The following is a 24,146-nucleotide window of genomic DNA, read 5'->3' on the forward strand; positions in this document are numbered from 1 at the left end:
TGTTTCGCACTGTTTTTTCACTTTCTGAAAATTGCCTACCTAGTAATAACCTTCGTCTCCTCTTAAGTCTGCACCTTCAATTCCCATTTAGATTGAAACAATAAATGATATAACCGGTGTTTAGCAAATGTCCTGTGCCGATTGTGGGAGTAAACCGGAGGCCCCGGCAGAACAGTGCTATTCGTGTCGGAGAATCTTCTGCCATAATTGCCAGACATCTAAATTTAAACGGTTGAGCAAACAAAGGAGAAGAAAATGGCTTTGCCACATCTGTGCAAGTAACTCAAAACCGTCGGATATCTCAGAGGAAGAGGTATCTTTTATCACCCCTACCGAGGCAACTCCATCCACATCCACCGGGCTGTTTGATGTGCGGGTTTCGAACGTCAGAAGCACTATATCACGCTTGAGTCAAGATTGCCTCGTGATGCAAGTTTAGCATTTGGATAGATGGTGCCTTTTTGGAGCGGGAATACGATTTTTGTCCGGTCGTCTCCTCGACGGACTCTCGGGTTAACATCCCCTCAGAAATTTTGGAAATTAAAACCGTTTTAAGTGACAACACGTCTACACTCAATGCCCTCCCCGAAGATCTCAAGATCAGCTTAGGGGATGTTCTGTCTCCAATAATGGATTCTCTTGCTTGCCTTAGTCCTGAGAATACAAGTCTCAGAGCCCAAAACACAGAAATCCTGGATCAAGTGCTCGTGCTGAAAGAACAACTCAGTGATCTGAAAATCTTTGTTAGTGAATGCTGTTTTCCCTCTACTCAAACGTCAGTGATTGAACATCGGGAACTTCAGGTGCACTTGCGTGTAGTGGATGAGGCCGCTCCACGATCCTCGGCCCAAACTAATCGATCGCGGAACGAGAAAACTGATCCAAAAAATCTACAGGGTTCACCACTAGTTGCAGACAGGTTGACTCAGCAGATCTCCGCTCCGCCCGTGGAGTCGAACCCACTGGGTACACACCTCTCGCATTGTTGCCCCATTGAGCAGGGCCTGCTTTTGGTTGCTGATAGTCCCCATACACAGGAACACTGCACGATCCGGGTTAACCTAACCCCTACCAACCTTGCAGGAGACAACAGAATAAGCATAGTGGTCAGGTTCTAAACTTGCCGCACACAGTCACAACATGATGACGATGAGAGAACCCCCTTACCAAAACAGGGAGGGGCGGATCCTTGCTCAGGTAATTGCCTTGAGTCATCCTGACCATTTGGACTCCCTAGCACAATCTTACAGCCGTAACCCCAGAACGGTTATTTCCCTCCCAAGTTGTTTTCGACAGTGCAACCTCAAGGGAACAAACTACCAATACAGAAGACAAAAGTTTCTAACCTAGACCAACCGGTTTCTGTCTCTCAGTCGAGAAGGCTGGCGGAGATCTATAATATATCAACTGTACAGACCAGAGAAAGAATTTTTGTTTCAAGACTGGGTGGGTCTCTCGACGCAAGCAGAAAGTATCAAGGGCACTCTTTGCCCATGAGCATGGGATTAAGATCGATGCAAAGTCTACCAAAACGAGATTTCCGACGTACTCTTCCTTTATCATCTCCTGTCCAGCGAATGCAAAGCATATCATCTTGGATTCTGACTGTTGGCCTGTAGGTTGGCCTCATTAAGCCATTTCAAGAGAGAAGTAGACCGATCGCTTACAACAGACCCCGACAGGACATACAGGCGTAGCAACAAAAGGCCACATGGAACCAGATTCGGCAGACGGCGAGTTTCTTTGGTTCATGCAGAATGTACGCAGCATAAAAAAATAAGCTTTACCCCCTCCAGACCCTCCTTCTTCTTGAAGATTTTGATATAATTTTTCTTACTGACACATGGCTATCGCCGGATAGACAGCTCGACCTTTTGCTTCTTTACATCCCCTACAAGCACATTGGAAAGACTAGGAACACCAGATAGGGTGGTGCTGGTAGTGTAGAATTCTTTTTGTAGCAGTCGTTTCCACCTAATAAGGAAAAGAGTAAATCAGTCGAACAACTTTCAAGCAATCTGTACAAACCTGATGAGCCCTCTTATCCAAATCCAAAGCTGCGTAGTTTACAACCCCCCCCCCCCCCCCCTATCACGATCAGGATTCTAGATCCGAGCTGCTCGCCCGGCTGGCAACAAACTTAGTGCCTAGAAATCCAATCTAGTCGCGGGTGATTTCAACTTGCCGATGCAAGTTAAAAGCATGAGGATGCTCTTGTGGACCTTGAGGTTACCCTTCGAAATTTTGATCTTACATGGTTCTTGGTACCAGCTACTAGAGGAGATCAAGCACTTGGCCTAATATTCCATAACCTACCAAACATCCAGCTCTTCCCTAACAATTTCCATTTCCAATCGGATCACCTGTCACTTCCACAATAAAATTCATCCCAGACATTGATAGGGTGTACCCCCAGCCTCCTCCCTGGTTCCTCCAAGGACTGAACACACCTATCTGATAACAGGAAATTTATTCCAAATTGCCCTTTTAATGTCAAATTAACAGCCTTTGGGTTGGTCGATAGCACTCTCTGCTTCTGTGGAGCTGTGGAGAGGCAGAGACGTGGCATCATTTTATGCATAGATGAGAATATTACGAGGATCGACGATGCCTCCTAATTACCAGGATTAGACATACGCTGCAGGACCAGGAGCTATATCTCCTAGACACAGAGGAGGAATACAGGGCCCATTCGCGATTTAGTATTAGTATTAGTAATGGACGCATGGCCCAAGAAAGCCTATGGCTTATGCTGCACCAGCCAAAGAGAGAGAGAAAAAAAAAAAAAAAACGAATCAAACAATGATAAAAAAATAAAATAAATAAAATAAATAAATAAAATAATAATAATAATAAAATAATAATAATAATAATAAAATAATAATAAATAAATAAATAATAATAAATAAATAAATAATAATAATTAATAAAAGAAAAGGAAATTAAACCTTTCATCCTATGTGCTTTACTGACCCGAAGGTACTATGCAGACGATCTTTGAATTTCCCCAAACTGTCAGCCTCTACCACCCATGTAGGCAACTTATTTTAGTAATTTATAATTCGCTGGCTAAAATAAAACTTACTGCAGTCCAATCTAAACCTTTCCCCCCGTAACTTGAATTTATGTCCCCTAGTTCTAGCATCATTTATAATCTTGAAAATTTCATCCTCATTCATTTTACTGATGCCTCTCAGAGCCTTAAACACCTCAATCAAATCCCCTCTAAGGTGACTAGTTTCCAAACTCTGCAACCCACATATTCAAAGTCTTTCTTCATAGGGACGCCCTTTTGCCGATCTCACCAGGCGAGTTAGCCGTATTTGCACCCTTTCAAAAAGCTCAATGTCTTTCTTTAGGTGCGGTCTCCATACCTGAACACAGTATTCCAAGTGTGGTCTAACATAAGCCTTATATAATGGGATTATCACGTCCCTATCTCTACTTGCAAAAGTTCGATAGATCATCGATAGGACACCATGGGCCTTCCTTGCAACCTGTTTACAATGCTCAGAGAATTTCATGTCTGACCGTATCGTAACACCCAAGTCCCTTTCCTCCAGTACTGGATTTAGTTGAATTCCACCAAGTGAATAAGTTATTTTGGGATTACGGTTTCCCAGGTGTAATACCTTACACTTTGTTGGATTAAAGCATAGCTGCCATTTTTCTGACCATTCCTGAAGTCTATCTAGATCTCTCTCAAGAAGCTCGGCTTGACAGTGATCATTAACTATTCTACCAATTTTAACATCATCTGCAAATTTAGACATCACACCCTCTATCCCTTCATCGATGTCGTTTATGAAAATTAAAAACAATAGTGGTCCTAATATTGATCCTTGGAGAACCCCACTTCTTACATCAACCCAATCTGAGGAATAGCCATTCATCACAACCCTCTGCCTCCTGCCCAGAAGCCATCCTGCTATCTATCCAATGATTTTCCCAGTGATTCCAACTTGTTACAGCTTATAAAGCAACCGCTCATACAGGACTGAGTAAAACGCTTTGCTGAAATCTAAATAAACAATGTCGAAATTATTCTCTAAATCCAGCTCGTGAGTGACCCTTTCAAAATAGCGAACCAGATTTGTTAAACATGGTTTTCCCTTTCCAAAACCATGCTGAGTATCCTTGAGAATTTCATTTCGATCCAAATGATCACGAATTTCACCCACCCTTGATCATTGCGTCAGTGATTTTCCCTACCGCTGAAGTCAAACTAAGAGGTCGATAATTTCCCATTTCACTCTTAGAGCCACCCTTATGTATGGGAGATACATTGGCACTTTTCCAACCCAAGGGAAACTCCCCAGAGTCTAGTGATGCTCGCATAATTAGCCTCAATGGTTCAATGCACTCACTTGCCACCTCCCTAAAGATTATAGGGTATATTCCATTAACTCCAGGAACTTTACTGGCCTGTAGGCTCGAACGTTTTTTTCATTAAATAATCTTTTGAAATTTCAATATTATTAATTACATATTTTTCGACTTCGCTCCCACAATTTCCCATTGCTATAAAAGGTTTTTCATTTGTAAATATCGATGCAAAATAACTGTTGAGTTCATCTGCAACGGCAGCTGGTGTATTTAATACTATCCCCTTTCCCTTAAGTAAAGGTCCGATCTGGTTTGTCCTGTTCTTCTTGGCATTTATATATGTGAAGAATTCTTTATCCCCCCCTCTTTGCTCTGTTTGCTAGTGATTTCTCATAAACTGCCTTTGCCCGTCGAACCTTTCCTGTGGCTCTATTACACATCACCTTGTAGCTGTTATAGGCTTCAATAATTTTTATTGCTCTGTAACCTTTCCATGCCACCTTTTTCTGCTCAAGTAATGTGGCAACTTCGCTATTCATCCAACTTTGAACCCTCCTCGTGGAGTATTTTTTTAATGGTAAATACGCATTCAAGGCATCTGTGATTCAAAGCATCTGTACTGGGTCAACTGGCCTCTCTTGACGCTTAATTCTTCTATCTTCTGCTGAAGTCTTCTTTCCCCAGCTGACGGTTCCTTCTGTTTTCGGTTCTTCTGCTGCTGGTCTCTCGTTTCTTTTCCATTAATCCTAGTGGCTGCTATGGCAGCACAGTATACGGCTGTGTGGATAGCCTCCAGCGTTGCACTTTTGTTGTCAAGGTAATGTGGCATTTTTTGCGGATTGAGGTGGTCTGTTACTCTCCACAGGATTTTATTTGGCCTCTGCTTAGGTATCACGTGGGTTCTTGTGGTGTCCATTCCTTCGAATTCTGTTAGGATATTCTTCCACTCGTCTTCTATTCTGGATAGCCTGATGTCGTCTCTTTCCACTTCAGCTAATCTGGGTTGTGTTTCTTCTTGCTGATCCTCCTCTGGTTCAATGGTATGCTGTTCCTCCTCTGGTTTCATATTGACCATATTCTTGTGCTTTGTAGCAGATCGCTGACATCCTGCTTGATTTTTTCCAAGATGGCAGGAGCTATTACGTTCTTCGTGTTGATGGTCCTTCTTTGGAATGCTAATCGCTGTTCGGTGACCTGAATATCCGGGTATCGTTCCAACCACTTGGTATGTAGTCGCGATCTGTGCATTGTCATATCGGTCTCTAGCCTGGTTATTTCATAGTATGCTCACATGATGTATGTGTTAATATCAATGCTCCACTTCATGCGTTGGCGTTTTCTTCCTTCCTGGGTGGCCACTAGCGCAGTTGCGCAGGAAACACTTCCAGGTGGTGTGCTGGATGGTCTTGCCCTGCTCTTGTGGTAGCCTTATGGGGGACAGCGCCACTTGCTCCACTGTCTTGCTCGGGAAAATAAATGCCTCCAGGGAGGTTTCTTTCCCAAGGCCTGGGAATCTGCTCTTCTGCGCCTGATAAAGAAACCACACAAGCCACCTTCAGATCTTCGCTCCTTTCGTCCCATTGCACTCTTGGCAAATCTCGGGAAAATTCTCGAGCCGCTTATAGTCCTAAGAGTCTTGACACTTTTCCAGGCCAAAAATCTAATCTCTCCGCATCAATATGGCTTCACACCAGGACGCTCCTCTGAAGAGGCCCTTTTTGACCTGGTGTTATAGAAAACTCAGAGGCCAAGTTTGAGTTGGCAATCTTTGTCGATTTTGAGGGAGCGTTTGACACTGTCTGGTGGGACAGCGCTTTGGAGTGCCTCCGGTCTGCCTCCTGTTCCCATAAATTATATAAACTTTTCCTTAGCTACTTCTCCGAAAGAACTGTTATCCTAAAATCTAAATATCAACATTTCCTCAGGCCTATCTCTCGTGGATGTCCCCAGGGGTCGGTTTTGGGGCCTGTGGTGTGGAATATGGTTCTACAGAATTGGCTCTCCCGTTCTTTTGAGAACACCAAAATTGTTGTCTTTGCCGATGACCTTACAATCATTGTGTCTGGAAAAAGTAGGAGTGCCATTGAACATAACGACAATCTGGTCCTGTCTGATCTCTCCTCCTGGGCAGCATTGAACAAACTCCGCATTAACCGAAGTAAAACCAAAATGATGCTCATTAAGCACAAGCTAGACCTCAGGCGTCCACCACAGGTTAAAATCTCTGGAATTCGGCTACCCATTGTTACTGAAGCTACCATTATTGGAGTGGTAATTGACCACAAACTGAGCTTCTTGCCACACCTCACCCATCTCAGATCAAAAGTCAAGAAACTCTCTGGCTCCATTATTCGTATCTCCAGGAACGACTGGGGCCTTTCCAAGAGGACGCTTCGTCTCCACTATAAAGCAGTCTTCCCGCCAATCATCACATATGCAGCCGGTGCCTGGTTTCACCGAGTTGGCTTGGTCAAGATTGAGTTCCATTCAATGTACAATGCTACTGGCTACCCTTAGAGTTTGCAGAGCAGTTCTACAGCAGCAATCCAGGTCATAGCTGGAACTCTTCCTCTGGATTTGTATGCTGCTTACAGAGGACTAGTATTTAGAATTAAAAACAACATCCCCACTAAGTTCCTTTACATCGAGCTTGATCTTGACATCGACCCAAAAGCTGAGAAAGCCAGATGCTACAACGAGTTAATGAACATCTGGCAGACCCGCTGGGATACATCCCAGGTTGGAATGGTTACTAGAAGATTCCTTCCTGATCTAACCTTTACATCCTCTAATTTGGTCCAATCCTGGCTTTCCCTCACCTGGAGACTTCCTTCCTAGTTACTGGACATGGCTCTCTTAATGAAAATCTGCACCAACTGGGCCTCTGCACGACCGACCTGTGCTACTGTGGAGCCAAGGAAAACTGGAGGCATCTCCTTTTTGACTGTATTCTGTACGAAGACTTGAGACAAGATTTAGTGAACAACATCCCAATATCGGAAAACCAATTAGACCAGTTACTCCAAATCCTTGAACGTTTATTTGGTCTTCACAAGTTTGCTACGGACGTCTCTGCTCGAAGGAGGAGATCATACAGAGTAGTCAACACGCCTGGCATTGGGCCTGAAGTGGATTAGACAATGTTTTTTTTTTTTTTTTTTTTCTTCTCCTTCTTGCATTCTGTTTGGAGTCAGCTACTCCACACTTACTTATATATATATATATATATATTTTTTTTTTTCCCCCATTACCTACATCACGGGTGGTTATTTATTATTATTTTTTTTGTCTGCCCCTCTGGAATGGGCCCCCAGAGGATCCTGACCTACCTGCTGGCAACATCATGTGGGTCAGAGTCGCTTTTGAGACAGTACGTGCATTACTGGCACTGGCCCACCTTCCCGTGGTGTGGGCGAGTACCCAGAATCATCTCTCCAGGTGATTGATGCTTCTGGGAAGCCAAGTGGCCAGACACAACAACAAACCTATGTTATACACATATCTGACCCATTTGTAGTGATACTGCTCTTCACAGAGATACGAGGCAGAGTTGAACAGATGTTCTAGGTGCCGCCCTTCACAAAAACACATGTCCACATGTCTTGCTCGAGAGACTGTCTCCAACATTTCGAACTGACCCCTCTGCCTAAGGCCTGAACGCGAGTGACACTCGCGTTCAGGCCTTAGGTAGAGGGGTCAGTTCGAAATGTTGGAAGTGTGCTTCGCCACACTCGATGCAGTATGAATAATATTTATCTGCGAAATCATCCATCTGTGGAGGTGGACTTGTTTAGCTTCGGCTTATGTCTAGTGGTTTATTTATTTATTTATTTTTAGTTCTCGCGAGATGGCGTCATTGTCTGCCTCAGCCGTCACTCCTACCTTGGGGAAAGTAAGTCCAATGGGGTTATTATTATTATTATTTTAATGGTCACAGTCGTAATCAATGTCTGTATAAGTGTATTGTTGGGATGACACACTCTAGGAGATGTGTTACTGGGTGATTTACATGTTGGACTGGATAATATTAATTAGGGAAAACCTATTTCCTTCGTTTGAGATTGGCTCACTACAGCTTTGAAATTCCTTCAGTCACTGACAGGATTCAAATGCAGACCAGTCCAAACGAGTGATGAACACACTAGACTCTTCAGAGGATGGACATGAACAAACACCTAGGTTTGTCACTAGTAATGCTGCTGAAAAAATGAAGTGTAGTTCAGAGCCACGTTCACGAAGATGCTGAAATACGAGAACTCGCCGCTCTCTGTCAAGGAGAATTCGAGGTACAAACCTGTTCGCGCCTCACTTCCTAATTGAAATGTAATGTTTTGTCTGAAATGCATCTCATTCCCAGATCTTGCTCTGAAACTAACTGACGTGTCCCATAAGGAATATTAATTTCATTCGCCTTGCTGATAGGTAAAGGTCGATGTCTTTGGCTCAGATCACAAATACAAGCGTTGAATGCTGTGATTTTGCAGTTGAAGGCTGAAAGACATCAACTACACACAGATCTTACATATGTATGTCGGCTTCAGCAGAGGTCAAAATGCCAGCAGTAACAGAAACAAAGGAAAACACGAAGTATGGGGAGATTATGGGTAAAAATTGCGATTAAATATCTGCTAATTTCAGTTTCTCAGTGTTGAAGAAAACGGGTAGAAATATCAAATTTCAAACTAATCAAAATTGGTGTCATTTTCATAATAGTGTATACGTTTTTTGGCAAGTATGGATATAATATCACGGGATAACATAATGCTGCCATGTGTCATGATAGTGATGTGGCCTTAACATTATACAGTGGTGTTAGAAATAATCTGCATTATGAACGTCAAGGGAAAAGATATATTTTAAACCCATTGTCTCTTCTTGAAAAATGATCTAAAATTCCGAGACATCCGTTTTACCGAGTGGAGTTGGAGTGGGAAGGGAGTGTCGTAGAGGAACAATGAAAAGCTGCCATAAATTATTCATAAAAATAAACCGATACTGTGTACATCACGCTGTACAGAAGTTTTTCAATTTGGATATGCCATGAAAAAGGAACTTAGAATAGCTTTAATGATAACATATTTCAAATCTACTTTCTTAATTAAAATTCATATATATCACAAGATGTATTTCTCCTAATTGTGTCAAGAACTTAAAGACAGTTTTAAAGAACTCGGTAAAAAAATCAAATTATTATTTTAGGGTTTCCCGTAATTAAATAAATTAGCCCGTATTAGTGTCTGTAAATTGCGTGTGTTCTCTGGTAGTTTGCCTGTTTTGCTGGACAAAAAAACCCCAGTTTCTGAGGGAAAAAACCTTGCTATCTACGCCTGAGACCGACTAACTCAGCCACGGAGTGAAAAAAGCCCACTAAAGTTCCTCCCATCGTCGACGGGATACGAACCTGGGCCTTTTCCACCCGGTGTGGGGAGGACGGTGACGGTACCACTGTGCTACCCACGCGGACAAAAAAATCGGTAAGAACATCATGCATTTCTAATAACAATATTGCTGCTTTTGTTTCGTGGGGGGCTCCATACTGATCGCGCTCTGAAACAACGTCGCAGCCAAACAAAACCGGTTTCTCGAAATACAGAAAATCAAAAAGAACAAAAATAAATCAGAAACCGTGATACAAATCTTGCCCCACTTGTGTCAAAGCATATTTCCATTTATTGCGACATGGATAAAGGTAGTGGAAACGAAATTAAATGAGTTGGTAAAGTGGTTTGGACGACGTGAAGTCAGACAATATATACCTTGCATTTTATTACAGATGCATTTTAAAATAAAGTGTTAATCTAAACTATTACGCATAGTACAATATAATATACGCGTACCACTCTCAGACCTCGTGGAAAAGGCCAATCTGTAATGGGAATCCGCTCCCGAACAGGAGGAATTTTCATTTTCTTTCTTTCTTTTTTCTCACAATTGGGCTGAGTTAGTTGGTGTGGAACAAGAGTTGCATAATTCATTCTTCCAGATACTACGGTTAATCGCCCAGCAAACAACAAACCGACCGAAGAATACACAACCCTTAGAGACATAATACAATGACTCATTATAACCTCACTTGCTTTGTTTCTTAATACACACGCCTAACCTAATCACTTAATCTACTCCTTTCTTTACGAACAGCCCTCGAATTTCCCGCGGATAAACTGTTTTTCGAGGTACAAAATAAGCAGCTAGAATGCAGAATACGCTTAAGGTAAAATACATGAACGACTCATATCCTTAGTTGCCTCGAATAAAAAAAAAAACCGTAAACAGTACTAAAGACAGTTTGTTTTATTTTGTATTGTGCCTTTCCATAGCAAATATTTAATTTTTTTCTATACTGCTCGAACATATTAACAGCACGCATAGAAACCGTGGTGTAGCTCTGCATCTTGAGATGAAGCGAAAAAAAATTGGCATGGTGGTGTACCCTAGAAAGGCGCCTCCGTAGCCAGGTGGGAAGGAGCAGCAGTGCGTAGCACACGCTTCCTGATTAGACTGGGTTCGAGCCCGTCACTACCAAATACGGAGGATGCGGAAAGGTCAGGGGATGACCACTGCATATCCCGGAGCAATATGGTATTAGTTGCTAATGCTCTTGAAAAAAAAAATAATAATAAAAAAAATAACCAGTACCCTAGAAAAACGACGATGTGAAGAGACAGCGAGAAACTTCGGTCAGGTAGCGACTTTTATAGGGCTTGATCGATAAAATATGGTAGAAAATATAGTCAATAACATCAGTACTCTAAATATGAAACTCTCCAACGTCTAAACAGGCTTGACCACGCTAAACCATGCTCGACATAACGGTATCTCTAAGATTCTGTGGCAACAATTCCCATTCTTCCACCAGAGCAGCTTTTAACGAACCATTGCAAGTGACTGAGGAGTTGGCTATCAGCGTGCAATGCGACCCCCCGAGAGCGTCCCAGAATTGTTCGATTGGATTCCAGTCTGCTGATCGTGTTGGCCACGGCAGTCGTTAGATATAATCAGTTTCAGAAAATACATGAACAAAATTTATGATGTCAAAGTTCCTGGATTGCTCTGGTGGAGACAGAAGGCAATGAAACCCCCTTGGTGTTTTGTTCACAAGCTCATAAGGGACAAAGTAGGGTAAGGAACATAAGGAACAATGCATAAGCCATAAATAAAACCAAAAATAGAAAAGCTTCCGATTGGACCTTATCGAGAGGGAGTCCGTCAGATGCCTTTGATTTGCTGCGCCTGATTTTATAGTACAACTCTTCAACATTCTACTGAAGGCTCCTATGCTACACGTTGGGTAAAAGCCAACCTCAGGGTTTTACCAAATTGTTTCACTGATAGAGCGAAAGCATACAGTTCAATTGCTCTATTACCAATATTAGGAAGAGTATTAGAGAAATTACTTCTTACCCGTATCCAGTTTTTCTGGGTAGCTCCAATATTGATGCATAACTAAAATCTACTCAGCTAGCTGATAATTCCGATGCCCGTTACGTACTGACGCATTTTGTTTAGAAAAATTTAAGGGAGTTTTGGCCACCGTCTGGTGCCCAGGGATCCTGTGGCAAGTCAGAAAATCTGGCTATTCCCTGAACATCCTCAAATGTCACGCGGACTATTCGTTTGGCCGAAGAGTTACCATCAAAACAGTATTTAATTTTATCACCCGGCGACTTACGAAAGGCTACCCGAAGGCTTTTACTGCGGCAACATTTTTGGAATATGGTTCTGGACGAATGACTCTTGTGGGACCTCCTCACATACCACAAAGTTCTCATATGCAAATTTCCTTGTTATCGTGCCCTATTCTTGCGGCTATTGAGACCAGAGCCAACACAATTCTGAGTACCCTGTAAGTTTCGGCTGAAGAGAATAAGCTAGAACTCTCTATAGATTAATTATTATTATTATTATTAAATCCGTTTATTAAAAATAGCAAGTGTTTGCTTTCACCCCTTATACACAGCCGATCGGCAAGAAGGTGTACAAAATGTAAGAATTGCAATTATATACAATAAAAGAAGGGTGTACAAAAAGCAAAAATTACAATTATTTACAGTATTTACAATATAAGAAGAGTGTACAAAAATGCACGAATACAATTATTTACAATATTTACACAAGTGCGTATATTTACTATATTGCTTACAAATTCACTCATTGTCAACATTATAGTTGAAGTAAGCTGTGCGCTTCTGAGATGCTCTTCACTCTGTACTGCTTGCTTTCGGAGTATTTCACAGGGTCTATTGTCAATGAATTGAAAAGGCTCACTGCGTTGTTTGGGAAGAAATTCTTCAGACAGCACAGGTTGCACAGTATAGAATGCAACGGTAGGTAGGGGCTGTCATTACTATGTCCAGCACGTGGAGTAGAGATAAGTCCTCGAAGACTGGGGGCGTCAATCACACCGGTAAGCATCTGAGAAAGAAGAAGAATATTCCTGGATGCAATGTCAACTCTCCAGGGAATGATATTTAAGTTGGTATATAAAACAGCCCTGGAGATGGTGAAATCATTGCCCGTGACCCTGTTCATTCATCGCATTACCCAGTACTCGACTGCGAGGAATCTATTTATGTACGACGTCGGGGCAGAAGACCAGATTGGTGATGCATACAATGCGATAGGTTGTAGGCACCGCTGGACGTATCCATCGAGTACATCGACGTGCAGTAACCCCGTCAGCTCTTGTCGAATTGCCACATCGCCGAGAAAGTCTTAATTTTCATGGTCGAGAAATGGTTCTGAAAAGTGAGGCCCTCGTCCCAAGTCAAGCCGAGGTCGGTGTGAGACTTCACTTTCCTTATCTGCATTCCGTTGTGATAGGCTGTGATGTCATTTTTTATTCTCTTTTTTGTAAATGTAAGTTGAGCTGGTTTTGATATGTTTAGCTCCAGACCTATGTGTAGTAGATAGGCTACAAGGCTGTCGATCAGGACGGAGACTCGCTGATTAGTCAGGTGGGTTTGTTCAGCTTCTTTAGACGTTATGTATAATTTGAGGTCGTCTGCATACGATGAGAAATCAGTATACCTTGCGAAGAAGGGTTCAAGGGCAGCGGCGAACAGTACACAAGATAGGACACCTCCCTGTGGTACTCCTCTCGATATAATGCACTCCTGTTGGAAGGATTTCTTGGTGTAAGGATGCGGTTGATGGTTTTTAGCAGGCTTCCAGTAATGCCAAATTACTTTTCCAGAATGTAGATGAGAGCGGGAATTGAGAGTTTATCATAAGCAGATGAAATATCCATGAAGATTACGTCTAGCTGAGATTTACTGTTGAGAGCAGTTTGAATTTTAAATAGGGTATCTAGTAGGTTTGTATGTGGAGATCTTTTAGGGATCACAGTACGCAGATGTTTCGGTCTATGAGAGAAGCATTGGTCGATCAGTGCTGATAAGATAGCTTTCTCAAACATTTTTAATAGAGAGAAACTCACTGAGAGATTAGTCTCAAGTCCTTAGGTTCCTTTGGTTTTCTTCTTTTAGGTATGGGTAGTGATTGTACTCTGTAGTAGTGATGTATGGGTAGTGATTGTACTCTGTAGTAGTGATGTATGGGTAGTGATTGTACCCTGTAGTCATTCCACATTGTCGGGATTGATCCGTACTTCAATATGCGATTAAAGATTACAAGAAGAGGCTCCACAATGAAGGCACTACACACTTTAACCATGAAGAGAGGAAAGTCGTCAGGACCATTTGTAGATTTATTAGGAAGTCTATTGATGGTATTTATAAGGTGTTGTTTTGTTAGGGTTATAGTTGAAAGGGGCTGTCTGGAGTGCATGATGAAATCACTTAGGTTTGGGGTTTTTGGGTCTAATGGCAACTCGTTGAAAGTCAAAGATACCCATTCCTGAAATACCTTCTCATCGATATGGAAACTTTGTTGCATTTGGATGTAATACGTTTCGAGAGGTTTATTCTGTTGAGTGCCAGCTGCCGGATTGCATTTCGTTTACATTTGAGAAAGGTTGCCCGCTTTTTCTTGTACATCTGGTAGTCAGCTGAGTTATGGTACTTTTTCCATATTCTGAATGCTTTTTGTTTCTTCTTGAATGCTACTTGGACTTCGGCATAGAACCATGTATTGGATCTATCAGAGAGTTTTAATTGTTTGGAAACTCCTTGGGAGGTAATTTCAAGTAGCTGGATAGCCAAGTTAGATATAGCAATGTCTATTGATTCTTGCTGTAGATTCTTCCAGTTTATTTCAGTGAGACGTGCAGGGATGATCTCTGGGTATAAATATTTGATGGAGAATACAGTTTTGGTAATCTTCTCGTTCCTGAGAGCTTCATCAGCGTTTGAGTTTACAGTGACGTTGAACTCAAATGTGATGGGAGAGTGATTAGAGGGGAAGCTGTGGTGTTCAGTGGTCAGATCTAGGTGTGGGAGATTGTAGAATAATAGATCCAGCATCTGGTTTAAGTAAAGTAAAACCTTACTTCTCAAAGGAATTCTTGATATCAACAGACAACCAGTTATTTTTTATAAAGGACAGGCACTCAAGATTAACTTTCATTCAAATATTTAGGTGTTAGCCTAAATTATCGCAGAACTTACGTGCCACATCTAACGTCTATGAAAGAGAAGGCCGAAAATTACATCAGTATGCTTTCTCGCTTCACACGCAAAGATTCTGGTCTTTGCGTGTGAACGATGGAACCATACGGTACTGCCGTATGGTTCCATCGTTTGTCCATTATCAGCTCTAGGAACTTAATCCTGTAAATACAACGGATAATGTTAAGAAAAACAACTCAGACATGTCGAACGACGTCAACAGCAGCACTAGAAGTATTGAGAAGCTGTCTTCCCATTGACCTCCAAGCTGCTTTCACCGGGCTTTCCCATGCTATCAGAAAGAGCAAAGAAGTTGAATTCCCCAGGATAAAAACCCTTGTCGATGCAGATCCAAAACAAGAACTCCGGCGTACTTGGTATGAACTTGTTTCCCTCTCGCAAATCCATTGGGTTGTTTCCACATAGTGCCTCTCAACTCAACATATAGCGATTTGACTGTTTCTTCCCTAATGTACATACTACCTTTTTTCTGACAGGACATGGGTATTTCCAATTGCAACTTCAGGACTTTGGACTTATAAATGATGCCCCCTTGTGAACGCGGATTACTGTAATACTGGCAACACGTACTGCCCTCGTGTAACCTATACGTGGACCTAGGTAACCAACTCTTACTGGATCTAAATTTAACCAGACTCAGGCCGGACAGCAAACTGTTAGAATGCAAAGAAGCGTTATTAACTTTTATCAAGTATGCCTCTGCAGTCTTCAATAGGCGCTGGGATCTTCTCTCCACGTTTGATCCTACAAATTAGACATCTTGACCAGTCGTTGCTGAATCCGCTGGGCGGCTCCACGCATTTGATTTCCTTCATCACCCGCCAAAATCAGAACTGAATGAATACCTCACTGGACATCTGAAAGCAGCGTTATACTCGCTTCTTTCAGCTAACCAGGGGGAATCCCCGGTGGATTTGAAGCCCTTTCTGACTGTTAGCGGTTTTTCTGCTCTGCTGATCACACTGATCTTTCCATCAGACTTGACTCCTGCACGAGTGAATAGTCAAGTTAAACCGATACCCCAACTTTTCAGATGATTCCTCTCCGCAGGCAGAACGTCTACTCAGGCTTTTGCACTTTCTATTTTCTTTCCCACCCCCGATCTTCAATAAGAACGTCCCCATCTTGCTCTAAGCATTTTCATCTCCTGTGTTTTCCCCTTATATGTGCCTTCCGCTCTGTTGTATCAAAGTACTTTCCCTCCCTTCATCTTTTCTGTAAATTGCCCTTTTCTGCTGGCTCCCTTCGTTCTCGCTATTGGAAGAGTGCAGGCAACCCGACAGGAATTTTTCTGCTGTTCAGTCGAACAACAACAATAAAAAAAACACTACTCACCTCCTACACTACCCACATCGACTAGCTTTGCAAAGTTGTGCATCATTACAGAGTACTTAAAGCGGATTTGTGGGAAACCACAGGAACCGCCTAACAGAAACACTATATGCATTATGCATTATGTCCACTATCATCAGTTTCAAAATGGCCCTCCAACACTTCAGTTCCCGGTGCAGTGGCGTTGTTGTACATGAAAAGAAAATCTGGGCAAACCGCTCAAAACTGTACCAAATTTGTCAAGACTCCACGTCCCATGTTCATGGTACTAGTTTCGATGACCCCTGCTGTGGTTTGGGGTTAACTGGAGGATACCAACCGCAGGCTTTCTTGCGTAGAGGACATCGCAGAGTTCTGTCTTGCTGTTAGATCCAGAGAGAGGTCTGTTAAGGTTGACGTCGCTCTCGGGAGACTTTGGCCAGCTCTTCTTGTAGTGGTTCTTGAGTGCTGAATCTGCCTCCAAGAAAAACTGAAAAAAAGAAACTATTATATTTAGGCCACCGGAATAATTAAATTCGTTAGCCGTGCTCTGTGTCTTGTCTGTTAATTGCGTGTGCTCTCCGGCCGATTTGTGTGTTTTGCTGTACAAAAAATTGCAGTTTCTGGGGGGGGGGACCTTGCTATCTGCGACTGAACCGACTATTTGCCACGGAGTGAAAAAAGCCCACTAACATTCCTCGTGTCATCGACCGGTTTCGAACCCGGGGATTTCCCACCCGAAGTGGGGAGGACGGTGACAATACCAATATGCTACGCGCGTAGAAATTCCTCCCTTAGTGCCGAGAAAACATTGCGTGACACATTAAGCCAACATACCACCTCCGCCTGCTACTGCCCCGCTTCAAGTCGTTTAACTGCTAGCCATCTCAAAGAATAATCTAAAAGACAATGACTTGTCATCCTGAGTACTGGAGATGTCGCTATCCCAAGGAAAAAGCCAGAAAAACGGAAATGAAGTGATGTGGTTGCAACCTGTATTCATATAGGCATGAATAATTTGCATCCGTGGACTCTGTAAGGTGGTAGATGGATTTCTGTTGGATATTAGGAATCTGTGTACATGTCAAAGTTACCTTTTATATCAAATATTCGCCTTTTGCAAAACTGTTACCCCAATAAACTATGAACTTTAAACTATACTGAGGTAGCACTGTTATCCCAATATACAATAAAATATTCATGAAAAACATTTTCTTTTTGCTAATTTTGTCGAGCATTTACTATCTTCTAATTCATAACTGAGGTTTTGTCTTTAAACAAAAGGCAACTCAAATAATACAAAAAAGGCAATAGCGAATTGATTCAAGTATGAGGATCTCCTTCCTAAATATTTGCCCCTTCATGTGTCTTTACAAATGAGACCAGAAGCCCTCCCATTAAATTTCACCGGTGAACTTTGACGCCTAGGTTAATGTATTTCATAATGAAGAATCACCCATTCTGGGTTTCTTTGTGTGGGTGGGTATCACAAAATATGAGATGCGTATACCGTTCAGTGAACGAATTTTTCCGGTCCCTTTGTAATAATACTTTTCGATAATTTGAATATATCGTAATACACAGGATCCACCTGCACTGTTTACCATATGAATAGAACCTTCAGTCATTTGAATCACAGGTAGGAAGTGATTGTCACACACATGGAGCTGACTTAATAGCCATCCCACTGTATGCGTTTGTGGAAGGTAGTCTGTTGTAGAGAGAAGCAGAAAATGGAAGAAGAATGATGCTTTTGTTTTTAGGTTGAAAGAGAAAAATTCATTTTTATAATAATCATTTGCGCATGAAAGAAAAACTAATTATAATCATGTCATCATTTGGAAAATTAAGTAACTCCTATAAAAGACTTAAGCAATTAATTTTACTAGGTACCACATACATTAAACACACACACACACACATACACACATATATATATATCGTGTCTTTTGTTAGGACGGTACGCAACGGTACAGCGTTCCGGTACCTTTATTAACAGTGACGTGTGACCTTTGGATGTAATGCTTCGAAATTTAATATTCCTCAAATTCGCTATTGAAAAAAGCTTAAAATTATTTAACTAAATTTACATTTTTCACTGTCTGTTGTTAAGATATTTTCTATATAAAACTGTATAACAATTTTTATAATTCTAAATTATTCAGTCGGACCTCTGTTTAACGAAGTCCTTTTATAACGAATTATTTTGAATTCCCCCTGGAAGTTTCATTTAAAATACTTTCCATTGAGCGAGGACATTTTCATATAACGAACAGATTAGGAGAGTATATACTTGGTACGCACTGTTCGCACTTCTGGCTTTCAGGCAATTTAGGCAAATAGTGCTGCAGCGCGAATTAAGAGGGCTAAAGGGATTACCATTCTACAACTTAGTGGTACCTGGTAAAACCTATTCGACCACCCAGCCTACATAGGGAGAAGTCGCGCTGATCAGCAGTGAGCAGTTTAAGGGGCATTCCCAGTGGGCTCTGATTCACCTTCTACTGCAGTGGTGTCCAAACCTTTCCCCTACAGGATCCATATTCAAAAAAAATTCGAGGTGAGATTACTTTACTGTGTTCCTTTTTCCTTATCTTTTTGCATATAAAAGTAAAATATTCGAAAATTTTATTAAGTACGATACACAATTACATTTGCTGAACAAAACATTTAATGAGAAAATTTTTTTGATAATTAACAAAATTTAAAATGTTGTTTTAGTTCACTTTTCTGGTGGTTCGGAGGCTGGATTTGGCTATAAATCAACTGCAAGCGTCCCGTTCGTGAATTAAGAGAGGGTCATTTTCTTTTACCCGACAAATAAACCCAACCGGAGCTTCATTAATGACAAAAACAGTTTCTGCCCTGTTTGTAGGCCCACCGCTGACCCGCTTCGATCCAGCAAAATATGTCGATTCGTGGCTGCTCTAAAAACGTCATTAAGCAAGAGACACACAAAGAGGAAGAAAAGAAGTCGGCAGAGGGCGTCGGATGAGAACTTAATAAAAATTTGGAATATTCTACAAAAACTTTATTATGAAATTATTTTTATTTATGTTATTTATTTTTACTTATTATTTTTAGGGGCCGTAGTCTACCGAAGGACCCTTAATAATGTCACTTGGTTGTCTGTCTGTTGGTCTGTCACAGCATTGTATCTCTGGAACCACTCAGCCACTCAATTTCAGACTTGAAATTTTGCATGGATTTGTACATCATGTGGGCCAACATAACGCCATATTGATCGTTGTTGAAAAAAATTTGTCTGAGAAATGGGGGGGATAAATATGGGGAAACAAAAATGTCGTCGACAACCTATAGCTTATTATTCACCGCTGGAAAGAGGTCAAACGTGTAGGTTTAAAATATTTTTAAAATTAAAAATGGAAAATGGAGTAACTTTCGGAAAATGTGAGTAACTTTCATGTCCCCTCGCTCTATTTCCGTCGCTAATGGAGCTACAAATTTAAAAATCACATTAGCTATTCGATGCTTATCAAGGGAAAAACTATTCCGATTGAAATCTACCATTTACGTTTTGTGTTAAAATTAAAAAAACAATTTTTTATTGCACTTCGATAGCACGCTTCTTTGTACTAAGCAACTCTCCTTTTGGTGACAAAAAGATTACTAATAGTTAGTTATAAAGGTCATTTATAAATTTTGCGACGAGAAGTATTTTTTAACAATTTTCAAAGCTGGAGTTGTCCGGGCAAGGAGGTACTCAGGGAGCCAGTGTTGGGCAGGCGCCTGCGCGGAGTCTTGCACGGCCCTCACCTGCAAGTTGCTTCTCCCCCAAGATTTTAATCGGTTCTCCCACCCCTGTCATTCAGAAAAACTGCAAAGACTCAAATAGACAACGTTTTCATTAGTTCCTCAGTTTTAGGCGAAGCCGGGATACTAGAAACTTTTTTCAGTTACCATAAAGCTCTCTATTTGAGGTACTACACTAACGACCATTCGTGGCTACGGACCCTTTATCCTGAGTGCCCGGCACTCAGTAGTTGACCAATTTATTTACTTATTTTACTCATATTTCACTTATTTTTTAATATACTTGAATAATAAATTTATGCTTAATAAACTGTGTTAATATACTAAATTTGTTGTTTTTATTCCAAACACATCACTACGAAAGAAACAATATCCGGAAAAAAAAAAACAAAAACAACTTTTAGAGTACTTTTCATTTTGAATTTTTTTTGATAGCAAAAAATGAGTACAGGCACCTATTCTTTTACAAAAAAAGCACTATATATATATATATATATATATATATATACACACACACAGGTGTACACATATATAGATATTGATGGAATTAGAAAGAAAGAATTAGCAAGTATTTAACACAAGGTACCGAGCCTAATAGAAGAAGAGTAAGAAAAAGAAATGCAAAAAGATTTTTAAAAGAAACTGCGTTCTGTCGGTCGGTTGACCTTTTCTATGGATTGTGCTGGCGGTTCCTTCTGTTTTCGATTCTTCTGCTGCTGGTCTCTCGTTTCTTTACAATTAATCCCTGTGGCTGCTATGGCAGCACAGTATACGGCTGAGTGGTTACCCTCCGGCGTTGCACCATTGTTGTCAAGGTAATGTGTCATTATTCGACGATTGGAGTGGTCTGTTACTCTCCACGGGATTTTATTTGGCCTCTGCTTAGGTATCACGTGGGTTCTTGTAGGGTGCATTCCTTCGAATTATGTTAGGGTCTTCTTCCACTAGTCTTCTATTCTGGATAGCATGATGTCGTCTCTTTCACTTCTGGGTTGTATTTCTTCTTGCTGATCCTCCTCTGGATCAATGGTATGCTGTTCCTCCTTTGGTTCCATATTGACCATATTCTTGTGCTTTGTAGTAGGCCGCTGACATCCTGCTTGATTTTTTCCAAGATGCCAGGAGCTATTACGTTCTTCGTGATGATGGCCCTTCTTTGGTCTGCTAATCGCTGTTCGGTGACCTGAATATCCGGGTATCGTTCCAACCACTTGGTATGTAGTCGCGATCTGTACATTGTCATATCGGTCTCTAGCCTGATTATTTCATAGTATGCTCACATGATGTAAGTGGTCATTTCAATGCTCCACTTCATGCGTTGACGTTTTCTTCCTTCCTGAGTGGTCACTAGAGCACTTGCGCAGGAAACACTTCCAGTTGATGGGCTGGATGGACTTGTCCTTCTCTTGTGGTAGCCTTATAGGAGACAGCACCAATTGCTCCACTGTCTTGTTAGGGCCCCACTCTCTCTATATACATCACAGTGTACGCCCCACACGACAAAAACTTAAATAAATTTCCAAATTATAACAGCCAAATCGCGCATCTATTCCGAAATTTAACCTCATTAGCGAACCACCCCTTAAAATCGCGTTATTATTATTATTTATTTATTTATTTATTTTTTTTTTTAGGCCCTAGCCAGTGAAATCTCAGGAAATTAGGTGGCAGGTCTGCCAGAGTAAATAATTATGCTGGGTGTACCTGGTCTGCCTCCAACGGGCTGAGTGTGGGCAACGTTGGGCCCCAGCAGGGGTCTAGCGGCTAAATGGCCAGAGGAACAACGATACACAACACAATACTTCCAAATCCCATACACCTTTAAATCTCTGGCCTTTACAGTGAACTGTTACACCCACAATGAAAGCAACGCGGAGATGGGGGAATCCCCTGGTGCCGTTTGACACGAACACACTTTACACTTTACACTTGTCTTGTTAGGGAGACTGTCTCCAACTTACGCGAATGACTTTATCCTTCGCCACACTCGATGCAGTATGAATAATATTTATCTGTGGAGGTGGACTTGTTTAGCTTCGGCTTATGTCCAGTGGTTTAATTATTTATTTATTTTTAGTTCTTGCGAGATGGCGTCATTGTCTGCCTCAGCCGTCACTCCAACCTTGGGGAAGGTAAGCCTAATGGGGTTATTATTATTATTTTAATGGTCACAGTCGTAATCAATATCTGTATATGTGAATTGTTGGCATGACTCACTCAAGGAGATGTGTTACTGGGTGATTTACATGTTGGACTGGATAATATTAATTAGGGAAAACCTATTTCCTTCGCTTGAGATTGGCTCACTACAGCTTTGAATAAGGAGGACTTTAGAAATTCCTTCAGTTAATTTCAAGATTCAAAACCAGACTAATCCAAACGAGTGACGAACCCACTAGACTATTCAAAGGATGGTCATGAACAAACACCTACGGTTTGTCACTAGTAATGCTGCTGAAGAAATGAAGTGTAGGTCAAAGTCACGTTCACGAAGATCCTGCAATACGAGAACTCGCCGTTCTCCGTGATGGAGAATTCGAGGTACAAACCTGTTCGCGCCTCACTTCCTTATTGAAATGTAATGTTTTGTCTGAAATGCATCTCATTCCCAAATATTGCTCTAAAACACTACTGACGTGTCCCATAAGGAATATTAATTTCATTCGCCTTGCTGATAGTTAAAGGTCGATGTCTCCGGCTCAGATCACAAATAGAAGCGTTGAATCTTTGGGTTTTTGCAGTTGAAGGCTGACAGACATCAAATACACACAGATCTTACCTATGTATGTCGGCTTCAGGAGAGGTCAAAATGCCAGCAGTAACAGAAACAAATAAAAAGATGAAATATGGGGAGATTATGGGTAAAAATTGTGATTAAATATCTGCTAATTTCAGTTTCTCAATTTACCGGTGTTGAAGAAAAACGGGTCGAAATATCAAATTTCAAACTACAAAATTATTTTCATTTTCATAATAGTGTATAGGTTTTTTGGCAAGTATGGATATAATATCACGGGATAACATAATGCTGCCATGTGTTATGATATTGATGTGGCCTTAACATTATACAGTGGGGTTAGAAATAATCTGCATTATGAACGTCAAGCGAACAGATATATTTTAAACCCATTGTCTCTTCTTGAAAAATGATCTACATTTCCGACACATCTGTTTTACCGAGTGGAGTTCGAGTGGGAAGGGAGTGTCGCAGAGAAACAATGTAATGCGGCCATAAATTATTCATGAAAATAAACCGATACTGTGTAAATCACACTGTACAGAAGTTTTGCTGTTTGGATATGCCATGAAAAAGAAACTTAGAACAGCTTTAATGATAACATATTTCAAATCTATTTTCTTAACTAAAATTCATATATTTCACAAAACGCATTTCTCCACTTCCGAATAATTGTGTCAAGAACTTAAAGACAGTTTTAAAGAACTCGTTAAGAACATCATGCATTTCTAATAAAAATATTGCTGCTTTTGTTTCGTAGAGGGCTCATTCACAGTGATCGCGTTCTGAAACAACGTCGCAGCCAAACAAAACCGGTTTTTCGAAATACAGAAAATCAAAAAGAACAAAAATAAATCCGAAACGGAGATACAAATCTTGCCCCACTTGTGTCAAAGCATATTTCCATTTATTGCGACATGGATAAAGGTAGTGGAAACGAAATTAAATGAGTTGGTAAAGTGGTTTGGACGACGTGAAGTCAGACAATATATACCTTGCATTTTATTACAGATGCATTTTAAAATAAAGTGTTAATCTAAACTATTACGCATAGTACAATATAATATACGCGTACCACTCTCAGACCTCGTGGAAAAGGCCAATCTGTAATGGGAATCCGCTCCCGAACAGGAGGAATTTTCATTTTCTTTCTTTCTTTTTTCTCACAATTGGGCTGAGTTAGTTGGTGTGGAACAAGAGTTGCAGAATTCATTCTTCCAGATGCTACGGTTAATCGCCCAGCAAACAACAAACCGACCGAACAATACACAACCCTTAGAGACATAATACAATGACTCATTATAACCTCACTTGCTTTGTTTCTTAATACACACGCCTAACCTAATCACTTAATCTACTCCTTTCTTTACGAAGAGCACTCGTATTTCCCGCGAATAAACTTTTTTCGCGGT

At 41.1% G+C, this 24,146-nt stretch overlaps 1 protein-coding gene across 1 annotated transcript in view; it reads left to right on the plus strand.

Annotated features, from left to right (window-relative positions):
• The first annotated feature begins 629 nt into the window (after positions 1–629).
• The window catches only part of LOC150077971 (uncharacterized), a 53,490-nt gene continuing 29,973 nt past the window's right edge, over positions 630–24,146 (plus strand). The window contains exon 1 of the mRNA XM_090384420.1: positions 630–966. Coding sequence (XP_090240546.1) covers positions 630–966 — 337 coding nt within the window. The remainder of the gene's footprint in view (positions 967–24,146) is intronic.

This window comes from Mastigoproctus giganteus, chromosome 11 (assembly GCF_048544385.1).
Source record: "Mastigoproctus giganteus isolate SK-2022 chromosome 11, ASM4854438v1, whole genome shotgun sequence".
Lineage (NCBI taxonomy): Eukaryota > Metazoa > Arthropoda > Arachnida > Uropygi > Thelyphonidae > Mastigoproctus > Mastigoproctus giganteus.